This window comes from Dromiciops gliroides, chromosome 5 (assembly GCF_019393635.1).
Source record: "Dromiciops gliroides isolate mDroGli1 chromosome 5, mDroGli1.pri, whole genome shotgun sequence".
In the NCBI taxonomy this organism is placed as follows: domain Eukaryota; kingdom Metazoa; phylum Chordata; class Mammalia; order Microbiotheria; family Microbiotheriidae; genus Dromiciops; species Dromiciops gliroides.
In genome coordinates, this window is record NC_057865.1 from 105613843 (window position 1) to 105638068 (window position 24226).

Genomic DNA, 24226 nt, shown 5'->3' on the forward strand with positions numbered 1-24226 from the left:
GTATGATGAGGTGTAAGTGTGAAGCCGCTGATTGGCTTTGTTCAAGAAGGAATGAGCTTTTCATCTCTGCTCCAAAACAGAGCACTGGAATGGCAAGATGAGATATGACATGGGACCATAAAGCACTGAAATGGATTTTGTAAATAGCAACTGTACAACAACTTACAATTATATAGCACTTGAAGATTTACATATATTTTTTTTCTTTACAACCCCACTGAGGAAGGCAGTGCATTAACCCCACTTTACAGAAGAGAAAACTGAGGCTTCAGTTAAGTGACTTGCCCATGATCATATACCTAGTAAATATCAGGGCTGAGCTTCAAACCCAAACCTCCTGACTCCATAACCAATGCTCTTTCCATCAGACCTTATGATCCTCTAGTCACTTTGGAAACCATACATTTATTCTAAAGATTCTGGCTTTATTCATGGTATTTCCAGAACTCCTCTTTTGGAATCTCCTTCAGAGATCATTTATAAGCCACAAAAGAAAACCAATCCCACTCCTTTGTTGTCACACTTCATTTCTGGACCCACAAGCATTTTCCACCTTGATAACCAGATTTGTTCATCTGATTTCAAAATGTTTTTTGACTATTTCCAAAAGTTAAATTTATCCTCAAAGGACAAAGATTTGCCATTACTGAGGCATTTCGTGAAGACCTCATAGAGGAGGCAGAGCTTCTCTCTCTCTCTCTATTTTTAAATGGATATAATTTGTGAAAGCATTTCCAAAAGAGCAATTCCCCCCCCCCCAAATTTTGAGTTTCCTTGAAATAAGCATATAGCCTCCCAAGGTGACTACTTTAAAAGGACAACACTGGTTTGGATATATAAGTTCTGGTATATTAGTTTTTAAAAATACCACATTATTTCATAGTCACTCCTTGTACACTCATTTGGGCAAATCAATAGAGTAAGGAGAGAGAGGGAAGTATTGCATAGAAACAGAGAGAGAGAGAGAGAAGGAAAAAATAATATTCAGTGAAAATGGTCCTCGAGGAAGCAGCAAGCCTAGTTTTCATAAGCAGCCTCACTTTGATCTCTAAGCTCATCAGTGTGTTATTAAACCAAAGTGCTCTTATCCAAAGACACAAAAAAGGAAACAGCATGCAACCCTGATGCTCTAGGGTACCCAAATGTATCTACTGCCTTTAAAATGTAGTTCCAAAATGTGTCCATTACTCACACTCTTAATGTTTTGTTAAATCAAATGTTCTAGTGCCGGGATGTTGCCTTTGCTCGTGCAATCTCCCCCACCTGAATTAAATTCCCTTACCCGTTTCCTCCTTGCCAATACAGATCCTGCTTTTTTCTGCCAATTTCAGTTCAAGATCTACTCCTTACACAAAGCTTTCTTTTACTTTGCGTGTGTGTGTGTTTGTGTATGTGTATGTGTATGTGTGAGAAAGCCATTCCTAGAACAGCTAACATAACGGCTCTATAGTGCCTTACATACATTAAGACCTCATCACATCATGCCTGGACTATTGAAATCATTGTTGGTGGGTCTGCCTGCCTCAAGTTTCTCCCCACTCCAATTCATCCTTCATTCAACAACCAAAATAATTTTCCTAAAATGCAGGTCCGAATGTGTCATCCCCCTAGTCAATAAACTCTTATGGCTTCTATTGCCTTTAGGAGCAAATAAAAAGATGCTTTGCTTGGCATTCAAAGCCATTCAAAACCCAGCCCCATCTATCTTTCCAGTATTCTTCCATCTTACTCCCTGACCTGTACTCTTTGATCCACTGACACTAACCTCCTGGCTGTTCCATGAACAAGATCCTCCATCACTCCAGGAATTTTCTCTGGCTGTTCCCCATGCCACCCTCTCTCCTCCACGCCCTCACTTCCTCCACTCCACTGACACCTCTGATTTCCTATAAGTCCATACTAAGATCTCACCTTCTCCAAAAAGTCTTCCTTAACCCCTCTTACTTCTAGTGCTTTCCCTCTTTTAGTTATTTCCTATTTATTCCGCATATAGCTTGCCTTACATATATTTGTTCTCATGCCGTCTTCCCCATTAGATCATAAGCTTCTTGAGGTCAGGGACTGTTCTTTTGCCCCTTTTTTGTATTCCGTACAGTGCCTGGCACATAGTAGGCACTGAATAAATGCTTATCAGTTGATCAATTGAAACCTTGAAATAATACTGTGAGATACCTAAGATAAATATTATCTCCGTTTTAAGAAACTGAGTCTCAAAGACAGAAGGTATCTTTATCCTCGTCACAGAGCTAGTGGCAAAGTCAGCATTCCAACCAAAGTGGGCCCCAGCACACCTTCTTCTGCTTTATACTACTTTGCTGGGCCCTCGACATACTTGTTAAATTAGTTTATGTTTCATAAAATCTTAGAGCTAAAGGAGACTTTGGAGATCATTTAGTTCAACCTCCTCATCTTACAGATTAAGACTCTGAGGCTCAGAGAGATTGGACAACTTGACCAAGGTAAGAAAGCTAGGTTTAAATCCTGTTTCCACTACATAGTAACAAGAAGGCATTTGCATTTCAGTTTCCTCTTTTGTAACACGATTCTAAGGCTTGTTTTAGGAATAAACCAACCAACAAGTATTTATTAAGCACCTACTACATGCCAGGCATTGTGCCAGGTGCTGGGGGTATAGGACCAAAAGATGAAACAATCTCTGCTCTAAGTCAGTTGACATTCTAATGGGGAAATCAAAAAGTACATCTTAAAATAGATACTTTTGCCCTATTCACTTTATGGGGTCATTGGCATGGATCAAATGAGATTGCCTATGTGAAAGCATTTTGTAAACTGCTATTCAGTTGTAAGGAAACACTATTAATGGCAAATCCACTGTCAGAACTGACATTTCTTGAGCTTTAACCAATATTCTTTTCACTACACCACCCTGCTTTCTTTCTAAGTTTTATGTATAGGATATGTGGCTATGATACCAAAATGACCATGCAAAACAAAACAAAAAAATTCAGCCAACCAATTATCTCTGTGGTACCAATGTTACAGATAAGCCTGGTAGGGAAAGGTCTACATTTCCCAAGATGCCTGAGCCCAGAGCAAGAACATTCACTGGAAGATAACAAGAACTCCTTTTCCAGTGGACTCATGTAGAGTATCAACAGTAGAAATGATGATTGGAAGGAAACAAAGGTTTTGGAGAAGGAAGAGGAGAGCCACCAGTGGAGTATCTGAGAGAGTCGTAGTTGGTATCTAGGAATCCAGGAGTCCTACAACATCTGAGTTCTCACAGAATAAAGGAAGGAAACATCCTGGCTGCAGAGAGAACATCTGGAATCTAAGCAGACAAACAAAAATTATTCTCGATAAATTTTCCACAAACCCTCATCTGGCTACCAAGAGACTTTGTCCTAGTCTTCCTTATTGTATTAGTGAATTTCTTTGGAGGGGTTGAAACTCAAACCACTGAGGAAAAGGGAAATGAGACTGTATTTACCAGGAATGTGGCCTGTAGTTACTTTCTATTGCTCAATAATCATTTCTGTCCTGAATAAATGTCTGATTGTTTCCATGTTGTTCCTCACCTGAGTCTACTAACCTGGTGAGCCATTGAATACCTGGACCTTAGTTAACTTCAGAAGTTCCCAGATTTACCTGGGTGAAGACAAAAAAATAACATAGAGAAGTGATTTATTGGGGCAGCTAGGTGGAGCAGCGGATAAAGCCCAGGTCCTAGATTCAGGAGGACCTGAGTTCAAATCTGACCTCAGACACTTGATACTTAATAGTTGTGTGATCCTGGGCAAGTCACTTAAGCCCAATTGCCTCACCCAAAAACAAAAACAAAAAAAATAAGTGATTTATTAATGAAAACCCCCAAAGTATGAACCTGAGTCCTTGTATAATCCAGGGCCATTTTGAAACAAGTAGATCAAATGGAATTTTGAAATTAATTCATTGAATAGCATATTTATTGTTTACACTATGAAGAGGGAATCATAGAATCTCAGAACCTAAGAGGTCCAACCTCTATTTGAAAAATTCTAGAGACGGAGAACTCACTGTCTCCCAAAAGAGCTTATTTCATTTCTGAACTGTTCTAATTAATAGTAGGTTTTTCTTTATATTGAATCTGCCTCTCTACAACTTCTGTCCACTGGCCCTGGTTTTACCCTCTTGGGCCAAACAACACCAGACATCAAATAAAAACTTTAAAGAATCCACCCAAATATCTGGATGGTGTGTTTCAAATGTCACCATATTTAGCATCAAGTAGTGAAAGCCTGGATATGTATCAGTATCAACCAAGACAACTATAAATAAATGTTTCATAGTAAAAAGGTGCCAAAAATTGGGTTGAAATATGCCTAGTTATACAATATTGCTTGAATATTCTGATTTATCCAACTGGAACATATGAGATTTCTATTGATCCTGGGGAAAAAAACCCTCAGATATGGCATGTAATTAGCTCAGAAATAAAACTGCTATTACTGATGGCAAGTGTCCTTCAGCTGTTACTGGGCAGAAGTCAGAAAAGCAGAGGGCTGAGAGTTGGTCTTGTGAGAGAGAATTCCAATTGTAATGCTTATGAATGCAACAGACCTCTTTTTATATTGAACTGAAGTCTACCTCCATGTAATGTTGCCCTTTTTAAGGATTAGAAAAGACTTTTCTCATAAGAACCCTGGGATTAGATAGTGCAAGTATTATTCTCCTCTTTTTACAGAAGGGAAAATTGAGGCACAATAAGCTTAAGTGATTTACCCAGAGTCAACAGTATTAAGTGTCAAGAGCAAGTTTTTGGTTTTGTTTTTTAGCTTTTTTGTCTTGTGTTCTTTTTACCATATTACACTGTCATTCACCAAATGTAGGTTCAATTCTTTGGGGGACAATTTCACAAGAGAGTCCTATCAGCCTTTCTTATTATTCTTATTCTCTACCTCTGCTGATCTCTTCATGGGTTCAACCTTTCCTAGGCCAGTCATCCTCTTTCTGAAAAATACAAATAAAATCTATGTCATCATAGGGAAAAAATTAAGTCCACACACTTGGAATTAGCCAATGCAGTGGATAGAATGTTGAACTTGGAGTCAAGAAAGCTCATATTCAAATCCTGCCTCAGACACTCATTCATTTCCCACCAGCTTTGTACTCCTTGGTCTGGATTCCATCACAACCCTAGGAAATCTCATCATCAGGAAACATCATCCTGCAAGACTGCATCAACTTTGGTAGCCCTCTGTTAGATTCTGAGCTCCATTAGATGGTGAACTCTTGGCAGACAGGGACTGTCTTTTGTCTCTTTTTGTATCCACAGGGTCTAACATGTTTACTGATTGACTCATACTTCGTCAGTGCCCCCGGTATCCTCTGTACCTCTGACTGAACAGCTGGAAGGTGGAGCAAAGAACTTTTCCCAAAGCCTCCCTTTAAGGAAAGCTCCCAGGTCACCCATCGCTTTTTGTAGTGGCAAAGAATTAGAAGTTATGGGGATGTCCATCAATTGGGGAAGGGCTAAAAAAGTAGTGGTATATGATTGTGATGCAGCACTATTGTGCCATAAGAAATGATGAGCAGCCTTCCTTCTGTTGTGGCTGTCGTTGAGACTACAATCATGCTGCAGCCATGGCCATCTGCTACCCCATGGCTGTGGGCCTTAACAAAGGCCACAAAGTTACCAAAAATGTTTCAAAGCTGCGACACTGTTGCCGCCGTGGACGCCTGACCAAACACACCAAGTTTGTGAAAGATATAATCTGGGAGGTGTGTGGGTTTGCCCCTTATGAGAGGTGGGCCTTGGAATTGTTAAAGGTCTCCAAGGATAAGCAAACCCTAAAATTCATCCAAAAAAGGGTGGGAACTCACATCTGGGTCGAGAGGAAGAGAGAGGAGCTCAGCAACATCCTGGCTGCCGTGAGGAAGGCTGCTGCCAAGAAGGGCTAAACTGGACCCTGCCTGCCTTTCCCCCAATTACCCAATAAAGATTTGACAAACGGGGGGGGGGGGGAAGAAATGATGAGCAGAGGGATTTAAGAAAAATCTAGAAAGACTTATATGAACTGATGCAAAGTGAAATGAGCAGAACCAGGAGAACATTGAACACAGTGACAGCAATATGGTATGATAATCAACTGTGAATGACTTTGGCATTCTCAACAATAGAAAGCTCCAAGACAATTCCAAAGGACTTAGGATAAAAAATGCTATCCACCTCCAGAGAAAGAACTGATAGAATCTGAATGCAGATCAAAGCAGATTGTTATTTCACTTTCTTTATTTTTCTTGGGGTTTTTTGGGTCTGTGTTTTCTTTCAAAACATGACTGATATGGAATTATGTTTTGCATCACTACACAGGTATAACCTGCTTTCAAATTGCTTGCCTTCTCAATGAGGGAGAAGGGAAGGGAAGGTGGGAAAGAATTCAGAACTCAAAATTGTAAAAAATGAAGGTTAAAAATTATTTTTACATGTAATTGGGGAAAGCTAAAATTATATATACATATATATATATATATATATATATATATATATATATATATATATTTAGATGCTATGGGTAAGCTCAAGATGAACCAATAGTAGGATGGAATAGCTTAAAAGCCAGTATAATTTTAACTTGTAGTGAGATAAGCATAGTATGAGAAGTGCCCTTGGAGGGTCATGTTCACTTCTAGGTCCTACAGTTTGGGAAGGACACCAGTCATTTGTAGAGGGCCCAGAAAAGGGTGAACAGAGTGAAGTACCTCAAGTACATGCCATGAGGATCAGTTTAAGGAACTGGGGATATTTATAGCCTGGAGAAGAAAAAATGGGGGGTGGGAAAATAGGGCTAGAGACTTGACAGCTGTCTTTAAATATATGAAGGATATCATCTGTTCTGCTTGGCTCCAAAGGGGAAAACCAGTAACAGTGGCTGGAAATTGCAGAGAGGTAGATTTCAGCTTGTTATGAGGGAAAAAATCCAAGAATTGGAAATGTCCCCACTTCATGCCCTCCCCCTTTTCCCCCGAGATGATTTTCTATCTACTCTGTTTATGTCTTGTATGTACATTTTGCTACTGTTTAGTCATTTCAGTCATGTCTGACTCTTCGTGACCCCATTTGAGGTTTTCTTGGCAAAGATACTGGAGTGTTTTGTATTTCCTTCTCCAGCTCATTTTACAGATGAGGAACTGATGCAAACAGGTTTAAGTGACTTACCCAGGGTCACACAGCTAGTGTCTGAGACCAGATTTTAATTCAGAAGGTTGAGTCTTCCTGATTCCCAGCCCACTCTTCTATCCACTGGGCCATCTAGCTGCCCTTTTGTATATACATAATTGTTTGCATGTTGTCTCTCCCATTAGAATGTGACCTTCTTGAAGTCAGGGACAGTGCTTTGCCTTTCTTTGTATCCACAGAGCTTAGCACAGTGCCTGGTGGGGAGTCAATGTTTAAGAAATGCTTATTGATTGATCGACTGACTCTCCAAATATGAAATAGGCTATCCCAGAAAGTAATGAAAAATCTCTAGATTGGGGACTTTCAAATAGAGGCTGGATGAGCAATTTATGGTCATAGAAGTTGTTCTCAGTGACAACCAAGAGTTCCACTAGAATCTTCCCGATGCTCCAATAGGTGAGCTTACATTGCTGGCAACTAAGCTTCCACGCTTCCTGCCCATCTCCTCACCATGTACCAGAAGGCCAGCATTCTTTTTCCTTTTCCACTTGAAACTTGGTCTCTGCCCCCAGAACTACAGGCTCTCAGAAGTGAGCTTTCACCTTATCATGCCCAGATCCAGGTCTGTACTTGACCAATATCTGCATACCATGCCCCAGTACCTATGCTTTCTAACTCCACTTATAGGTTGACTTCTACCATTAAAGGGTTTTTTTCCAAGAAGAATTTCAAGAATTATTGAGGGCAGAGACTGTTTTGCTTGCTCATATTTGTGACTCCAGGATTAAACAAACATATGTGTTTCTCTCTCTCTCTCTCTCTCTCTCTCTGCCTCTGGTAATCATGTAAGTCATAGGGAAAATAAAGTTTGATTTGCAAAAATTCTATATATGTTCAATTTTCTAGGAGCACAGCTATTGTATAAGGCAATGGACAAGATTCAATGGGATTTCATTTGACCTGCTATTGCATTAGATGTGGCAGGTACAACCCAAAGAATAATTTCCTCCTTAGCAGGTTGCTGTGGCTATGTCCTATTCAGAGCAAAGCCCATTAAGATTTAAAGATTAGAGGCATTAAAGAGCTGTGAATAGTGGTGAATCTCCTAATCAATATTTTTCTGGTTGGTGATAAGCAGTGATAACTTACTCTGATCACCAAAGTTCAAGGGAATGGCAGGGACAAATGGGAGGAATTTACTTTCTAAAATACCTACCAAAGAACTTATAGGGCTTTCTTCTCCCTCTGAGTCTATTCCTCTCTGTTCCTCTGCAAGTATGTCTTCTTTCTGTGGACTCCTCCTTTCATGCTCACTTTGGGCTTTTTTCATTCCCCATCAATTGTTCTCTCCCTCTCCAAATCTCTCTGTTCTAGCTGCCATATTTAATCAGGCTCAAATAATTTGAATTCAATCCTACAAACATTTATTAAGCACCTGCTGTGTGCAAGGGACTATGAAAGCAGGTGAAAATATAAAGACAAAAAGGAAGTCTATATCCTCCAAGAACCTAAAATATTAAAAAATAGCTGATGTTTTTTAAAGACTTTCAAGTTTGTAAAGTGCTTTACACACATCATCTCATTTGATCTTAACAACACCATAAGGAGAGAGTCATAAATATTACAGACATTATCTCCATCTTAAATATGAAGAAACTGCGGCAAAGATAAATTAAATGATATACCTTTGGTCTCACAGCTAGTAAGTATCAGAGGCAAGATTTGAACACAGGTATTTCTGACTCCAAGTCCAATAGTTTGTCCATCATGCTGCATACTGCCTCTCATGTACAAAGATAAATAAACAGTAATGGGGACTCAGGAAGGCTTTAAGTAGGTGATAAGCCTTGAAGGAAGCTAAGAATAGTAAGAGGCAAAGATGAGGAGGGAGTACAGTGAAGGCATAGAAGAAAGTGCAGGCAAAAACACGGAGCTGGGAGATAGAAATACCAACTTTAGAGAACAGTTATTAGGTCAGGTTCACTGGAATACAGTGTGGGGAGGGGAATAAAGGGTAATAAGTATGGAAAGATACCTTGGAGCTAGAATCTGGATGACTTTAAGAGTCAGTGTGAGAAATTTCTATTTTATCCTAGAGACAATAGGGAACCACTGAAAAATTTTGGTCAGTGAGTAATACAGACAGATCTGTGCTTTGGGAAAAACATTTTTCAGCTGTATGGTGGTTGAGAAAAGATGAGAAGCAAGGAGACCAATTAGGAAGCTGTTCAAAAAGTTCAGGTGAAAGGTGATAAGGGCCTGAACTAGAGTGTTGATTGAATCAATGGAGAGAAGAGAACTAATAATAAAGATGTTATGCAGGTAAAATAACCAAGACTTGACAAGTGATTGAATATAGGGGGTGAGGGAGAGTGAAAAGTATAGATTGATTCCAAAGCTATAAATCTGAGTGACTGAGAAAATAATGATGCTCTCAATAGAAATTGAGAAGTTTGAAGCGGGGAAGGATTAGGGTTTGGGGGGGATGTGTGACGATAATCAGTTCTGTTTATCTGCTAATAATTTTGTTAACTAATACTTTGAATTTTGATAGGTGGGACATCCAAATGGAGATATTCAACAGGCAGCTGAAAATTAAGCCTTGCAAATCAGGAGGGAGATTAGGTCTGGATACATAGATTTGGGAGTCTCCTGCATGGAGGTGAGAATTGAGCTGCTGAGAGTTTATAAGGTCATCAAAAGAAAGGTTATATAGAGAGAGGAAGACATAATACAAAGCCTTCAGGGAGGCTCACTCTTAGAGGGAGAGAGAAAAAGGTGGTTATAAAGCACAAAATTCTGTATACATGAAAATTATTTCAAGCAGCACAAAAGAGACACAGGGAATGAATTTTTGGGCCCATTCAATACACATACCACCAATTACCCAGATGTATTTATTGGTCAATACAAAAAGTGCTTCAGAAAACAAGGTGTAGTAGTGAGTAGACATGTAGGAGGAGAACCAAGAGAGAGCAATGTCATGGAACCCAAGAGGATAGAGATTATATAGAAAGAGTGGTGTTCAACAGCATCAAAAGCTGCAGAGAAATCAAATTGCACGAAACCTAAAAAATGTCATCAAATTTAGTAATTCAAGTGTTGGTAACCTTGGAGAGAATAGTTCTACTTCGGTGGCCAGGTTAAAAGTAGGAAATAAGGAAGTGAAGGTAATGAATGTAGGGTTTTTTTTTTCTTATTTAGCTATGAAAGGGAGAATAGATTTAAGACTATAACTGGAAGAGATGAGAGAGTCAAGTGAAGTGTCTTTTTTTTAAAGTGGGGGAGACCTGGGTATGCTCCCCTTTGTCCTTTCCCAGAACCCACATGGGTTGCCTGGACAAGAGGAAGACTCACCATCATAAGGGGTCTCCTTGCTCCTTAATTTCTCCTCTCTCTCAGTTACTTACCCAGAACCCATCTCATCTGCCTGATTGCTCAAATGGCTTGGATGAGATGCAAGTATCTACCTCTCTTTTTCCTGGTAAGATGGAGGACTACATCGTTTTACTTCCCTGACACTATGTCCTAAAGAGGTTTTGCCAGCATCCTTACTTCTGTTCCCCTCTTTGAAGTAATAAACATTTTTATTTATAGTCTTGAGTTCCAATTTTTATCCTTCCTTCCCTTCCTCCCTCCCTCCCCTCCTCCTTTCCTGAGGCAGTAAGCAATCAGACATTGATTATACATGTATAGTTATATAAAACATTACCATATTAATCATCTTGTACAAGAAGACCTGAATAAAAGAAAAAAGTGAAAGAAAGTGAAAAGTAGAATACTTCAGTTTGTATTCCATCAGTATTGGTTCTTTCTTTGGAGGTGGATAGTATGTTTCATCAATAGTCCTTTGGGATTGTCTTGGATCATTGTACAGTTGAGAATAGTTAAATCATTCATAGTTCTTCATCAAACAATATTGCTGTCTCTGTGCACAATATTCTTTTGGTTCACTATACATCAGTTCATACAAGTCTTTCCAGGTCTTTCTAAAATTATCCTGCTTATCATTTCTTATATCACAATAATATTCCATCACCATCATAGACCATAATGGGCATTACTTTGATTTACAATCCTTAGCCACCACAAAAAGAACTGCTAGAAATATATTTGTACAACTAGGTCTTTTTCTCTTTTTTATCCCCCCTTTCACTCTCCCAGACAGTCATCTCATATAATAAGGAACATTTTTTGTTTTCGTTTTTGTTTTTTTTGCAGGGCAATGAGGGTTAAGTGACTTGCCCAGGGTCACACAGCTAGTAAGTGTCAAGTGTCTGAGGCCAGATTTGAACTCAGGTCCTCCTGAATCCAGGGCCGGTGCTTTACCCCTGTGCCATCTAGCTGCCCCATAAGGAACATTTTTTAAAGAAAAAGAGAAGAGAAAAAAATAAAAAATATTGATCAGGGGGACAGCTAGGTGGCACAGTGGATAAAGCACCAGCCCTGGATTCAGGAGGACCTGAGTTCAAACCCGGCCTCAGACACTTGACACTTACTAGCTGTGTGACCCTGGGCAAGTCACTTAACCCTCATTGCCCCACCAAAAAAAATATTGATCAATACTTCAAAAACATCTGAAAATACATGCACATTCCATAATTGTGCACTTTCTACTTCTACAAAAGAATGGGGAAGTATATTTTCATGTTTCTGTTTTTTGTAGTCATATTTATTCTTTTAAATTTTGCAATTTTTAAATTTATTTTGTGGTTAGTTTTTCCAATTTACATTGTTGTCATTTAGTAATTTTGTATAGTGTTTTATTGGTTCTGCTTAGTTCACTCTATATCAGTTCATGTAACTTCTCATGCTTCTCTGCATTCATTAGGTTCCTCATTTCTTATAGTCCAATAATAATTTTATTATGTTCATCATGATCTGTTTAGCCATTCTACAAACAATGGTCATCTTACTTTGTTTCTAGTTCTTTACTACCACAAAAAGTATTCCTGTAAATATTTTAGCGTATATGAGAATTTTCTTTTTATCAATGACCTCCTTGGGATGTCTGCTTAGTAGTGGAATCTGTGGGTGAAAGGGTATGGACATTTTAGTCACTTTGCTTGCATAATTTTAAATTGCTTTTATAAATGGTTGTATTGTTTCACAGTTCTACAACCAAAGCAATCCCAATGTTGACCATTCCCATCTTTTGTTATCTTTGCTAAATTTCAGGTTTCTTATGATTTCCATTTCTCTTTTTAAGTTTTTGGTATATTCTTTCATATGATTTTTAATGGTTTGCAATTCTTTTGAGGTTTTTTTGTTCATATCCTTTGATTACTTGCCATACAATTTCCCAATAGGGAAATGGTTTGTGTTCATATACATACATATATGACATATATGTTGTTGCTGATGTTTAGTCATTTTCAGTCATGTCTGACTCTTTGTGATCCTTTTTGGGTTTTTCTTGGCAAAGATACTAGAATGATTTGCCATTTCCTTCTCTACCTTATTTTATAGATCAGGAAACTAAGGCAAACAGGGTTAAGTGACTTAGGGTCACATAGTTAAGTGTCTGAGGTCAGATTTCAACTCAGATCTTCCTGACTCCAGGCCCAATACTCTATCTACTTTGCCACCTAGATGCCCCCTCCCACATATGTATGAGTGTTAGTTATCTGTATATTTTGGGTACCAAACCTTAATTTGAGAAATGCTATACAAAGTTTTTTCTCATTTGATGACTTCTCTTCTTAAACTATATACATTAATTTTGTTTGTGCAGAAGTTTTTCAATTTCATGTAATCAAAATGATTTGTTGTTGTTGTTGTTGTTGTTGTTGTTGCAATTGTCTCTATCCCTTATTTGGTTAAGAATATATCTCTGACTAAAACTGGGAAAGACTTACATGAACTAATGTAAAGTGAAGTGAACAAAACCAGGAGAACATTGTATATAGTAGCAGCAGCATTGTGTGATGATCAGCTATGAATAACTTAGCTATTCTCAGCAATACAATGATCCAAGACAACTCCAAAGGACTCATGATGGAAATTGCTATCCATATCCAGAGAAAGAACTAATGGAGTCTCAATGCAGATCGAAGCATACTATTTTCACTTAATTTTTTTCATTTTTTTCCCTTTTGGTCTGTTTCTTCTCTCACAATATGACGAACATGGAAATGTTTTACATGATTGCACAGATATAATCTATTTAAAATTGCTCATCATTGTTGGGAAGGGGAAGAAAGGGAGGAAGGGAAAAAATTTGGAACTCAAAATTTTAAAAATGTTAATCATCTTTATATATAATTGGAAAAATAAATTACTATTTATAAAAAGACCCAATATATCTCTGACCCATAATGAACTCTCTTTTATGAGTTATCTCCCACAATGAGAGTGTGAGCATCTTGAGAGCAGGACTGCCTAGTTTTATCTATTTGTATTCCTAGTGTTTAGCACATTACTTGGCACAAAGTAAGTACTTAATAAATACTTTTGCATTTATTTCATTCATTATAAGAAGCAGGAAAGGAGTTAGTAGATAAAAGAGAGATCAAAAAGGGGGGAGATGAGTTCTCAGATAAGATAACAAATCATGGGATCAATCAATTAATAACATGTATTAAGCACCAAGTGCCTACTAGAGCAGTTAGGTGGCATAGTGGATAGAGTGCTAGGTCTGGAGTCAGGAAGACCTGAGTTCAAATCCAGATTCAGACATTTACTAGCCATGTGACCCTGGACAGGTCACAACCTTGTTTGCCTCACTGTCTTCATCTGTAAAATTAACTGGAGAAGGAAATGACAAACCACTCTAGTATCTCTGCCAAGGAAAACCCCAAATGGGGCCACAAAGAGTTAGACACAACTGAACTAACTGAACAACAAGTGCGAGACTGTGCTAAGTGCTAAGGATACAAAAAGAAGCAAAAGATAATCCTAGCCTCAATGAGCTTGCAATCTAATGGAGGAAACAACTTGCAAACACATATATGCAAAGCGAGCTATATACAGGATAAATAGGAAATAATTAACGAAGGGAAGACACTAGAATTTAGAGGAGTTCAGAAAGGCTTCCTGTGAAAGGTGGGATTTTAATTTTAAGTAGGTAGAGATGAAGAGGGAGAGAGTATTGCAGGTAATGCCTGATCAAAAGCACTAGTAGAATGATTTAAGCAAAGACACGGACTCCTCATTAGAAACTATAGCAAAGGAGAAGATAATATAAGGTTCTGAGGTATGAAGTAAGGAGAATTTCTATCAAATTTTTTTTCTTGGTATTGCCCCTTGCAGCTATTTCTCTTACCATTTCCACTCCCACTTCCCAATTCTACCAACTTGGGCAAATCATTTAGCTGTCTTGCCCTCAGTTTCTTCATCTGTAAAATGAGGGGGTTATGTTTCAGAAAACACTCTGGAGTGTGTACAAGAAAGGTCAATTTACCCCCAAATCCAATTCTGAGCATATACCTTTGAGTTCAAAGATGAAAAGGTCCCATATATACCAAAGTATTCAGAATTGTACTTTTTGTGGTAGCAAAAAACTAGAAACAAAATGAATGGATTCCCATCAATTAGGAATGGCTGAACAAATTGTGGTATATGAATGTAGTGCAATATTATTGTTATGATAAAGAATTCAGAGACACATGGAAAAGTACGTATGAATTGAAGGAGAGAACCAGAAAAACAATATGCATGACTACACAAATGTAACTGAAAAGAACATTAAAAGAAAGCCAAATCCCAAATGATCAATGTTGTTCCTCAAGAGCAGACAATGAAATACATCATCCTCTTTTTGTTAGATAGGTTAGATAGTACAGAATGTTGCATGCATTGTCAAGACCTATTTGTTGTGCTCATTGGTTTTAGTTGACTGCTTTTCTTTGTTGAAAAGGAGGGCTCATGGCAAGGGCAGGCATATCTGGAAATGACTAATATCAAAACAAAAGGGGGCAGCTAGGTGGTGCAGTGGATAAAGCACTGGCCCTGGATTCAGTAGGACCTGAGTTCAAATCCGGCCTCAGACACTTGACACTTACTAGCTGTGTGACCCTGGGCAAGTCACTTAACCCTCACTGCCCTGCAAAAAAAAAAAAAAAGACCTTGATTGTATATGCGTGTGTATATGTGGGTGCATATATACTTATAGACTGTATACCTGCATGTACACACATTTTCATATATGCAAACATACATACACATACCTATACATATGTGTACATATGTGTGTATGAGTGAGTTTAATGATCTCTAAGTTTCTGAGCAGCTCAAAATTCTATGATTCTGCAATTGTATTTCAGGTTATTATCACTTCAATGGACTCTTAACTAGTGTTCTCATCTCTCTGGTTTCTATTCCTTCCAACCCATGCTGCATACTACTACCAAATTAATCTCCCTCAAACCACTTCTTAATCTTCTTGAATATCAATCTTTCTAAAAGATGTGACTCCCCAGATAAAAACCTTCGATGGCTCCCTACTGCCTTAGAGATAAAGTCCAAGTATAGGCTGCCATTCAAGACTTTGCAGATATGGTCAGTGTTTATATATATATATGTGTGTGTGTGTGTGTGTGTGTGTGTGTGTGTGTGTATGTGTACATGCATGTGTATGTATACACACACACACACCATATATATATAAATTATCACTGGCTTGGGGAGGGGGCCTGGCATTGAAACTGTCAGTGTCAAGAAATGGAGGAAGGTTTGTAAGAGGCATAAGGAAGTTGGAACAAGATGACAAAGGGACCCAGACAGAAGCTAAATTTATGCCAAACATGTAGGCCTGACTCTTTTGGAAAAGGAGAAGTTGAGATAGAGGCTGATAGCAGAACAGTAGAAGAAACACTGAAATAAAACCACTTGGCAGATACATGCAACATGTTTGTACTATGCTTTACAGTTTCTTCCCCAAAAGCCTATGAAATAAGTGTTCTCCTTCTCTTTTACAAATGAGGAAACCAAGGTCCTGAGAAGTTAAATGATTTGTCCAGAGTTATAGTGGGAGTTAGGTGGTGCCATAGTGTATAGAGCACCAGACCTGGACTCAGGAAGACTCATCTTTATGAGTACAAATCCAGCCTCAGACACTTACAAGCTGTGTGGCCTTGGGCAAGTCACTTCACCCTGTTTGCCTCCATTTCCTCATCTGTAAAATGAGCCAGAGAAGGAAATGGCAGTATCTTTGTTTCCAATATCTCTGTCAAGAAAACCCCAAATGGGGTCATAAAGAGTCAGACGTGACTGAAACGACTGAACAGCAACTAGAGTCAAGAGATTAGTAAATGTCAGAGGCAGGATTTGATTGCAAGACTCCTGAATCTGAGTCCAGTTATTTTCCCACTAACTTTTCTGTGCCTTTGGAGAGGAAATGTGATGCGGTGAAAAGAATACTTGATTTGGAGTCACAAGATCTGAGTTCCAATTCTGGCTTGGTGTGACCTCAGGTAATTCACTTAATGTCATTGGACCTCAGTATCTTCATCAGTAAAATGAGATGGAGTAGACTAGATGAGCCAGAAGGTCCCTTCCAACTCTAAATCTATGTCTCAATTCACCCATATAAAATAGGGATAATAATGCTTATATTACCTACTTTGAAGGGTTGTAATAAAAGTGCATCATAAACCTTAAGATACTGTAGAAAAGGGGCAGCTAGGTGGCGCAGTGGATAGAGCACTGGCCCTGGATTCAGGAGGACCTGAGTTCAAATCTGGCTTCAGACACTTAACACTTACTAGCTGTGTGACCCTGGGCAAGTCACTTAACCCCAATTGCCTCATCAAAAAAAAGATACCATAGAAACATGGGTTATCATCCTCATTATCATGAGGGCAGCTAGGTGGCACAATGGGTAGAGCACTAGCCTTGGAACTGGGAAGACTCATCTTCATCAGTTCAAATCCTGCATAAGAAACTTACTGGCTATGTGACCCTGGGCAAGTCACTTAACACTGGTTGCCTCAGTTCCCTCATCTGTAAAATGAACCAGACAAGGAAATAGTAAAATTTTTTTCTTTGCTGAGGAAACCCCAAAGTGAGGTCACAAAGAGGAAGACACAACTGAAACAACAGAACAACAACAAGGTTGTCTCTCAGGAACAATGGGGGTTCTGGGCAGTAGTTAGTATGGGGAAAAATATATTCTAAAGGAGACTTAGTCCACAATTTCTTTTGGGGGCGGCAATGAGGGTTAAGTGACTTTCCCACCTGCATGTCACACCTGCAAATTGGAAATGAAACTCATTATTTTCCTCCCCAAACTACACCTCTGCTAATGTTCCTATTTCTGTAAATTTGATCACCATTCAATTAATCATCTGTGCTAGAATTCTTCATGCATCCTTGACTACCTCTACTCTGCCTTTCCACCAATATCCAATCTCACACGTAGTAGGATTAGGTGAAATGATCTCTAAGGTAGGGTTTCGAGGACTTTATAATTTTATGTTATATCAAAGATTGCTCTCCTTGTCAGGGAAACAGAAACAATGTCAGAATTGAGCAGCAATTCCTTCTCTGTGCTTAGTTATCATCATCCCACCCAACCAAGCACTGAGGTCTTTCTCTTCTTTGCTCCTCCCCTTTCTATCTATAAAGCTTTTAAAAAATCCCTTTCATTGACCTTAGCTTCAGCTTTACCAACTTGAGATCATTCTGAGCTTTAGCACTTCTAATCTTATTTTTATTGACCATGTCATTCTCATATTTGTCCTCTGGAATTTCATTCCTGAGGATGTTCTATCCCTCCTCGGCTTACTTCCTCTCAAGAATTTCAATCCACAAAATACTACCTAGTTTTCCTCTGGAACCTTTAAAGTTTGCGTCCCCAAAATTTAGGGTATGTGTCAGACTAGACTTTAATTTCTTCTCCTCTATAACAAATTCAAGGAAGGAGTGGTTACTTTACCTCAGGGTTCCCATAATTTCAATTCTAAGTAACCAGCTCTTCCCTATTAATGAGAATCAGATCTGGAAAAGAATTTCTCCTTGTTGGTTCTTCCACTTCTTGAAAGATGCAATTACCACTAAGGCAAGTCAGAAATTATTAACTGCTTTCCTTCTGGCACATGTGAGTATGTGTGTGAACACATACACACAGAGAGGCAAAAAGAGCGAGCTTCAGGAGAAAATAATGATAATAGCTAGCATTTATATAGCACTTTAAGCTTTGCAAAGTGCTTTGCATATGTTATCTCATTTGATCCTCACCACAACTCTGTGTGCGAGGTGCTATTATGACCCCATTTTACAGATGGGGAAACTGAGGCTGAGAGATGTTAAGTGACTTTACCAGTTGGGAAATAACTGAGACAGGATTCATACTTAGATCTTCCTGACTCGACATCTAGTGCTTCATCCACTGTGCTACCGCTGGAGGTCATGCTTTTTGTGCCAGGCTTGTGATTTGTTCCCCAAACTCCTCATTTATTTCCTTTTTCTCTTCATGGGGTCTGTAGTAGATCCCAGAGAAAATAATTTCTGATGCTGATTCCGTTGACCCTCACTTTCTGTTATGCTCTGTCCTACCTCTCATTTTTGGATCCCCTCACATGAGTAAATATGCAATTAAGCCCTCCCTCTTTTTTGTTTCTTCTGAATAACGTAATACCCATCCAGAGCCAGAGTTCAGTCATGGGCTTCTTCCCCCCAAGTCTCAGTGATCCTGATGAAGTCCAGTGGCCTGCCTGTATTTGGTGTTATTGTTCCTCATGTTTATTGCTAAAATTGTGAGCATTTGTGGAGAGCCATTTGTGACCATGAGTTTTTTTTTTTTGTTTGGGGGTTGTTGTTTTTTGGTGAGTCAATTGGGGTTAAGTGACTTGCCCAGGGTCACACAGCTAGTAAGTGTAAGTGTCTGAGGCTGGATTTGAACTCGGGTCCTCCTGACTCCAGGGCCAGTGCTCTATCCACTGTACCACCTAGCTTCCCCTGTGGCCATGAGTTTTACTACTGGTTCCTTTTCTTCCCCCAAAATGGATATGAAATACTTCACCAAAATGAATGGGACATTTTTGTGTGAACTTTTTATCAGGCAGACAAAGTCCTGTCAATACCCTGAAAAGGTGAGCTGTGTTTTCTGGAGTTAGCTTGTTACCCAAGTCAGGGAGGAGACCCCACCAACTTTGTTCTGCAATTTACTTGCTCCTATAGCACTGTTGGAACTGCTGGGCTTGACCACCATTGCCTCCTGGGAAATGCCTCTAACCTGTGTTGCTATCTCTATTTTGGCAAACTGACTCAGGTCCCTCTCTCTGTGGTCCTGACCTTATCTCAGCCCCACTCTACTGCTCCCTATCCCCATCTCCCTGCTTCTGAACCTGGCCTCATGGCTTGACCTTGATGACTGATTTCAAATGTATAACTTCCCCTGCTATTTTGTTGGAAATATTCTTAACTCTTTACTATTCCCTGATTATAATTAACCTACTTACGTTGATTTAACAAGAAAAGGCTCGGTTTCCTGCTACTTCAATATCTTGTTATTCATGTCAAAAATAAAAGGATAGAGTCCCGTCAATGAGCATTTATTAAGCACTAGCTATATGCCAAGGACAGTACTAAATACTGGGAATACAAAAGTTAAAAAAAAAATCATTCCTGTTCTTAGAGCTTACAGTCTAATAGACAAGGTTTTCATATAGGCCCATCATTAGATTATCGGTTTAGATATAGAAGTGGGGCAGCTAGGTGGCACAGTGAATAAAGCACAGGCCCTGGATTCGGGAGAACCTGAGTTCAAATCCAGCCTCAGATACTTGGCACTTACTAGCTGTGTGACCCTGGGCAAGTCACTTAACCCTCATTGCCCCCCCCCCAAAAAAAATATAGAAGGGAACCAAGAGGTCATCTAATCCAACCCCCTAATTTCACCATTGAGGAATCTGAAGGAAGCTAAACATTAGTGCCATGAAACCAGTTCTAGTGTTGTGTGGAATCCCACCATTAGCCACACTTTGAGAACTCTTCATGAACTGTTTGTTCCTGACAAACATCCTAGCGCTTCCCCCATATACTACAGACCCTCTTCCACTTTGTTGTGTTCCTTTGAACAAATGTTCCCTTCCCCCCACGTCTGGAATGTCCTCTCTCCTTGAGTCCACCACACAAAATCACTAGCTTCCCTTCCAAGTGTGGCTCCAATGCCATCTCCTCCATGGGGCCTTTTCTGATTGGCCTCAAAGTTACGATCACAATTTCTTTTCTGAAATTACTTTGTAGGGAGTCTAGAATCACTTATATACCTGTAACCTCACGGTGGAATATAAGCTTCTTAGGAGGATAGGGATTGTTTCATTTGGGTCTTTATGTTACCAGTGACTCATAGAATGACTTTCACATATTAGGAATTTAAATAAATGTTTATCGAATTGAATTGAATCGAACCACTGAATTTCATCATCCTGTGTGGGTACTCCATCCACTCTTTATTGGTTTTTTTGGTGAGGCAATTGGGGTTAAGTGACTTGCCCAGGGTCACACAGCTAGTAAGGGTCAAGTGTCTGAGGCTGAATTTGAACTCAGGTCCTCCTGAATCCAGGGTGGGTGCTTTATCTACTGCACCACCTAGCTGCCCCTACTCCATCTACTCTTTTGGCTACTGTGGCCAGAAGATTCCAGTGGCCAACCTGGTGATGAGCCCCTCCATAATCCATTCAGCTGGCCTTTCAACAGCAGGTATTCCAATAGAATGTAAGCTCCTTGAGGGACTATTTCATTTTTGTCTTTGTATCCCACAGTGCCTAGCACCTAGTAATCACTTAACAAAAGCTTTTGATTGATTGAGACCTGCAGAATCCATCGATAAGTCCACAACAGAAGCCTTTATAGCTGGGTAAGCCCTATCAGGTTTTTTTTTTACTCTACTAACATAGTCCTCAATGCCCAGAGCGACGACCTCCATGCCAGAATGAGGCATCAAGGGACTTATGTGAATATTCATATTAAGAAAAAGAACAATCCTTTAAAAAAAGTTAACCTTGATTTTTAGGTCACACATTAGTTAACTGAGATGCAAAGTTTGGAAGATAATTAAGTCAGTTAAAAAGCCAAGCAAAATGAGGACTTGAAAGGCTTTGAGTTTCTTTGAGATATTAAATTTCCAGGAAAATGGTGCCTCAACATCTACACAGAACTTTACTTTTGAGGATGCCTTTGCATATTTTCATCTAGAAGAGCATTTCCTTCCTCCACGCCCAACAGGAGCAGAAGAAGTGGAGATTCTGCCATGACTCTAGCATGTTCTCACGACTTCTCACTGCTTTTCACCTTTACCTATGGATATCAAAACTAGCTAAATAACTGAAGTTATTAGTGAGAGGATTAGTTCAGTCTTCTCCTGCTGTCCCTCTGTACAATCTCATGCTTAGAAATGTATCCCCTCCTTACCTGCATTTCTTTTTTCTTTTTTTTCTTTCTTTCTTTCTTTCTTTCTTTCTTTCTTTCTTTCTTTCTTTCTTTCTTTCTTTCTTTCTTTCTTTCTTTTTTTTTGGTAAGGCAATTGGGGTTAAGTGACTTGCCCAGGGTCACACAGCTAGTAAATGTCAAGCGTCTGAGTCCGGATTTGAACTCAGGTCCTCCTGACTCCAGGGCCGGTGCTCTATCCACTGTGCCACCTAGTTACCCCACCTTCATTTCTTAGAATCTCTAACTTCCTTCAGGATTCTGATCATGTGCCATCTCCTATGGGAAGACTTTCTCATCTCTTTAGATATTAGGGCTCTCTCCTTCCTCTTTAAATTTCATATACATATATGTGTGTGTATGTCTATACACAATACATATACACACAGTTGTACATATAGACAAATACCTATACACGTGTGTATGCACGTATGTATGTAGATACACATGAATTTTATACATACACACACACAAATGTTGGAAGGTGGGGGAACCAAACGATGGAGAGATACCTGTTTACGTATTTCATTCCCTCTGTAAAATATAAGAACCTTGAGGACAGAAACTGTTTCTGTTGGTTTAACTATGTCGCTATCCCCAATGCAAAACATAGTGTCTCACTTGTACAAAGCACTTAATGAGTCCTTGTCAGATTGGATTGGACTGAATTGGATTGGATTTAGTGAGTTTAGCCTAAAGGAGTTGTAATGTCTAGATTGAGTGTTTTGTGGAGTCTTCAGAGTCTTGGATAACCTAACAAGGGCTAACTGCCCAGTTAAGAACTAACTCTGAGTTAGCTCATTAAATTCCCCTTAGTTGCTGGGTATCTAAATCTTAGAAGAGGCACCTGAAGAACATTGGGGATGGCAGCAGTCTCCCACTTCAGATATAGCTTCAGAGGGTTCAATGAGCTGTTTTGCCCATAGATGGCCAGAAACCACAGCATCTGTGTCTCCTCTAAATTAAAAGCATGGACTCAGCTTATGCTTCCCTGAATCATCAGTTGTTTTTAAAAGCTTGAAATAAGGGGGAAGAATGGCATGAGGAACCACAATGGGGAGAGGCCCCTGAAAAGCAAGAAGTGAAAAAATACAGTGGTTCAAAAGAAGAGGCTGCTACTAAGGTCATGTCAGTCGTGTATTTTTTTACTTCTCTTTCTAATTTATTATCCTTCAAGTCTCTCAATCACCATCTGTTTCTATTACTACCTAGTACTGAAGAAATGAGCAAAATATTAACCCAACCCTTTGCTCTTGATTCAGGGCCTACATAAATCCTTAACTTCCAATAGATTGGGGGGAAACCCTAAACAACTTCACATAAACCACATAATAAGATTCATGGGGGAATCATAGATCCAAAGCCAGAAGGTACCTCTGAAGCCATCTCGTCCATTTTACAGATGAGGAAATAGTTGAGGTCTAGAGAGGATAAGTGACTTAACTACAGTCATGAGCGGTAAGTATCAGAGTCATGATTCAAAGCTAGTTCTTCCAACTCATAATCCATCTCATTTTCTACCCTACCACATAGCCCTTCTGAAAATCCACATATCCTAGGTAACAGCCATTTACTCATTGACTCTACTTACCATTTCAAAAGGGCTAGGAAGACCAGTACCAGAGCCACTGTCACCATGGTGCCGTTCACTTCCAATTTGAAGAGTTCCAAGAATTCCATTACTCCTCAACCTCAGCAGAAGAGAGACCATAGATGAGTTGTTGTTGGAGGCTGGGGGACAGGCAGCCTGGGAACCCCCTCAGGAGGAAAGAGTGCCTTAAAGTTCTGTCAGCAGACACCAGGATGGCAGTCGGCCAGAAAGGCGGAAACAGGCAAACAAGACTATGTCAAGCCAACTTTGCTCTAAGATGTGGTGTTAGAAAGTCTCGCTCCTTTTAAAGAGGAAGGAAGGGGAGGGAAAAGAAAGGGTTTCAGTGTAAGGCAATGAATCAGCATCTCTCTCTATTCTCTTGATGACTGTCCTGTAAATAAATATTTACATAGCTCTTCTGGGAGGCAGCAGCAACACAGAATCCACATCTGCAGACCTTAGTCATGAATGTCTAGATTGGTAGGCCATCAGCAGGGGTCCTGAGGTGTTTCCCAGTAGGCCAGCAGAATCTTGTGACATTGTCTCTGTGTTTCTGATGAATCCCTTTGGAGGTGGGTAGGAATTCTTTTAATAATCTTATTGTCAGTCCACAGATAGCACTGTTTTGGTTCTAGGAAGGATCCCACACGGTAGTGTTCTGGGTCTGGCTCGTACTGGCTTGACAGAACCAATTGTTAAATATTCAATGGGAGCATTTATACTCTGCAAATTGGCAAATGTTACCAATCAGGGCTGTTTAGTATTACTGACTGTTTAGACTTAAAATGATAAAGAAGATGTTAACAACCCATGTTGTGAATGCATTTCTCCATCCCACCCCACCCCCAGCCCAGAGATGGTTGTTAAACATTTACCAGCATACTGCTAGTTCAAGGTCATTTGTATGTGATTGTAAGATTTAGAGATGGTAGGTACCTTGAAAATCATCTAGTTACAAGCCACTCATTTTACAGCTGAGAGACTGAATCTCTGAGAGGGGAAGGAACTTGTCCAAGATTACATAAAGACAGAGTAGACAAGTTGGGCTCCAAACCCAGCTCTCCCAAATCTAAGCTGAGTTCTCTATCTGCTCTATCATGCTTGAGTTGATCAATGATTATCTCCATGGCTTCATACAATGGTCT

The 24226-nt window shown here is 39.5% G+C and overlaps 2 protein-coding genes across 2 annotated transcripts in view; one reads left to right on the top strand and one right to left on the bottom strand.

The window, feature by feature from the left end:
* The window catches only part of TBXAS1 (thromboxane A synthase 1), a 245680-nt gene extending 222386 nt beyond the window's left edge, over positions 1–23294 (bottom strand). Inside the window, 1 exon segment of the mRNA XM_043966165.1 lies at positions 23082–23294. Coding sequence (XP_043822100.1) covers positions 23082–23170 — 89 coding nt within the window. The 5' untranslated portion in view covers positions 23171–23294.
* Positions 5581–5901, top strand: LOC122727921 (60S ribosomal protein L36-like). The gene has a single exon (XM_043965879.1). It carries the CDS (start codon positions 5584–5586, stop codon positions 5899–5901), a length of 318 nt encoding a protein of 105 aa, XP_043821814.1. The 5' UTR covers positions 5581–5583.
* Positions 23295–24226: the final 932 nt, after the last annotated feature.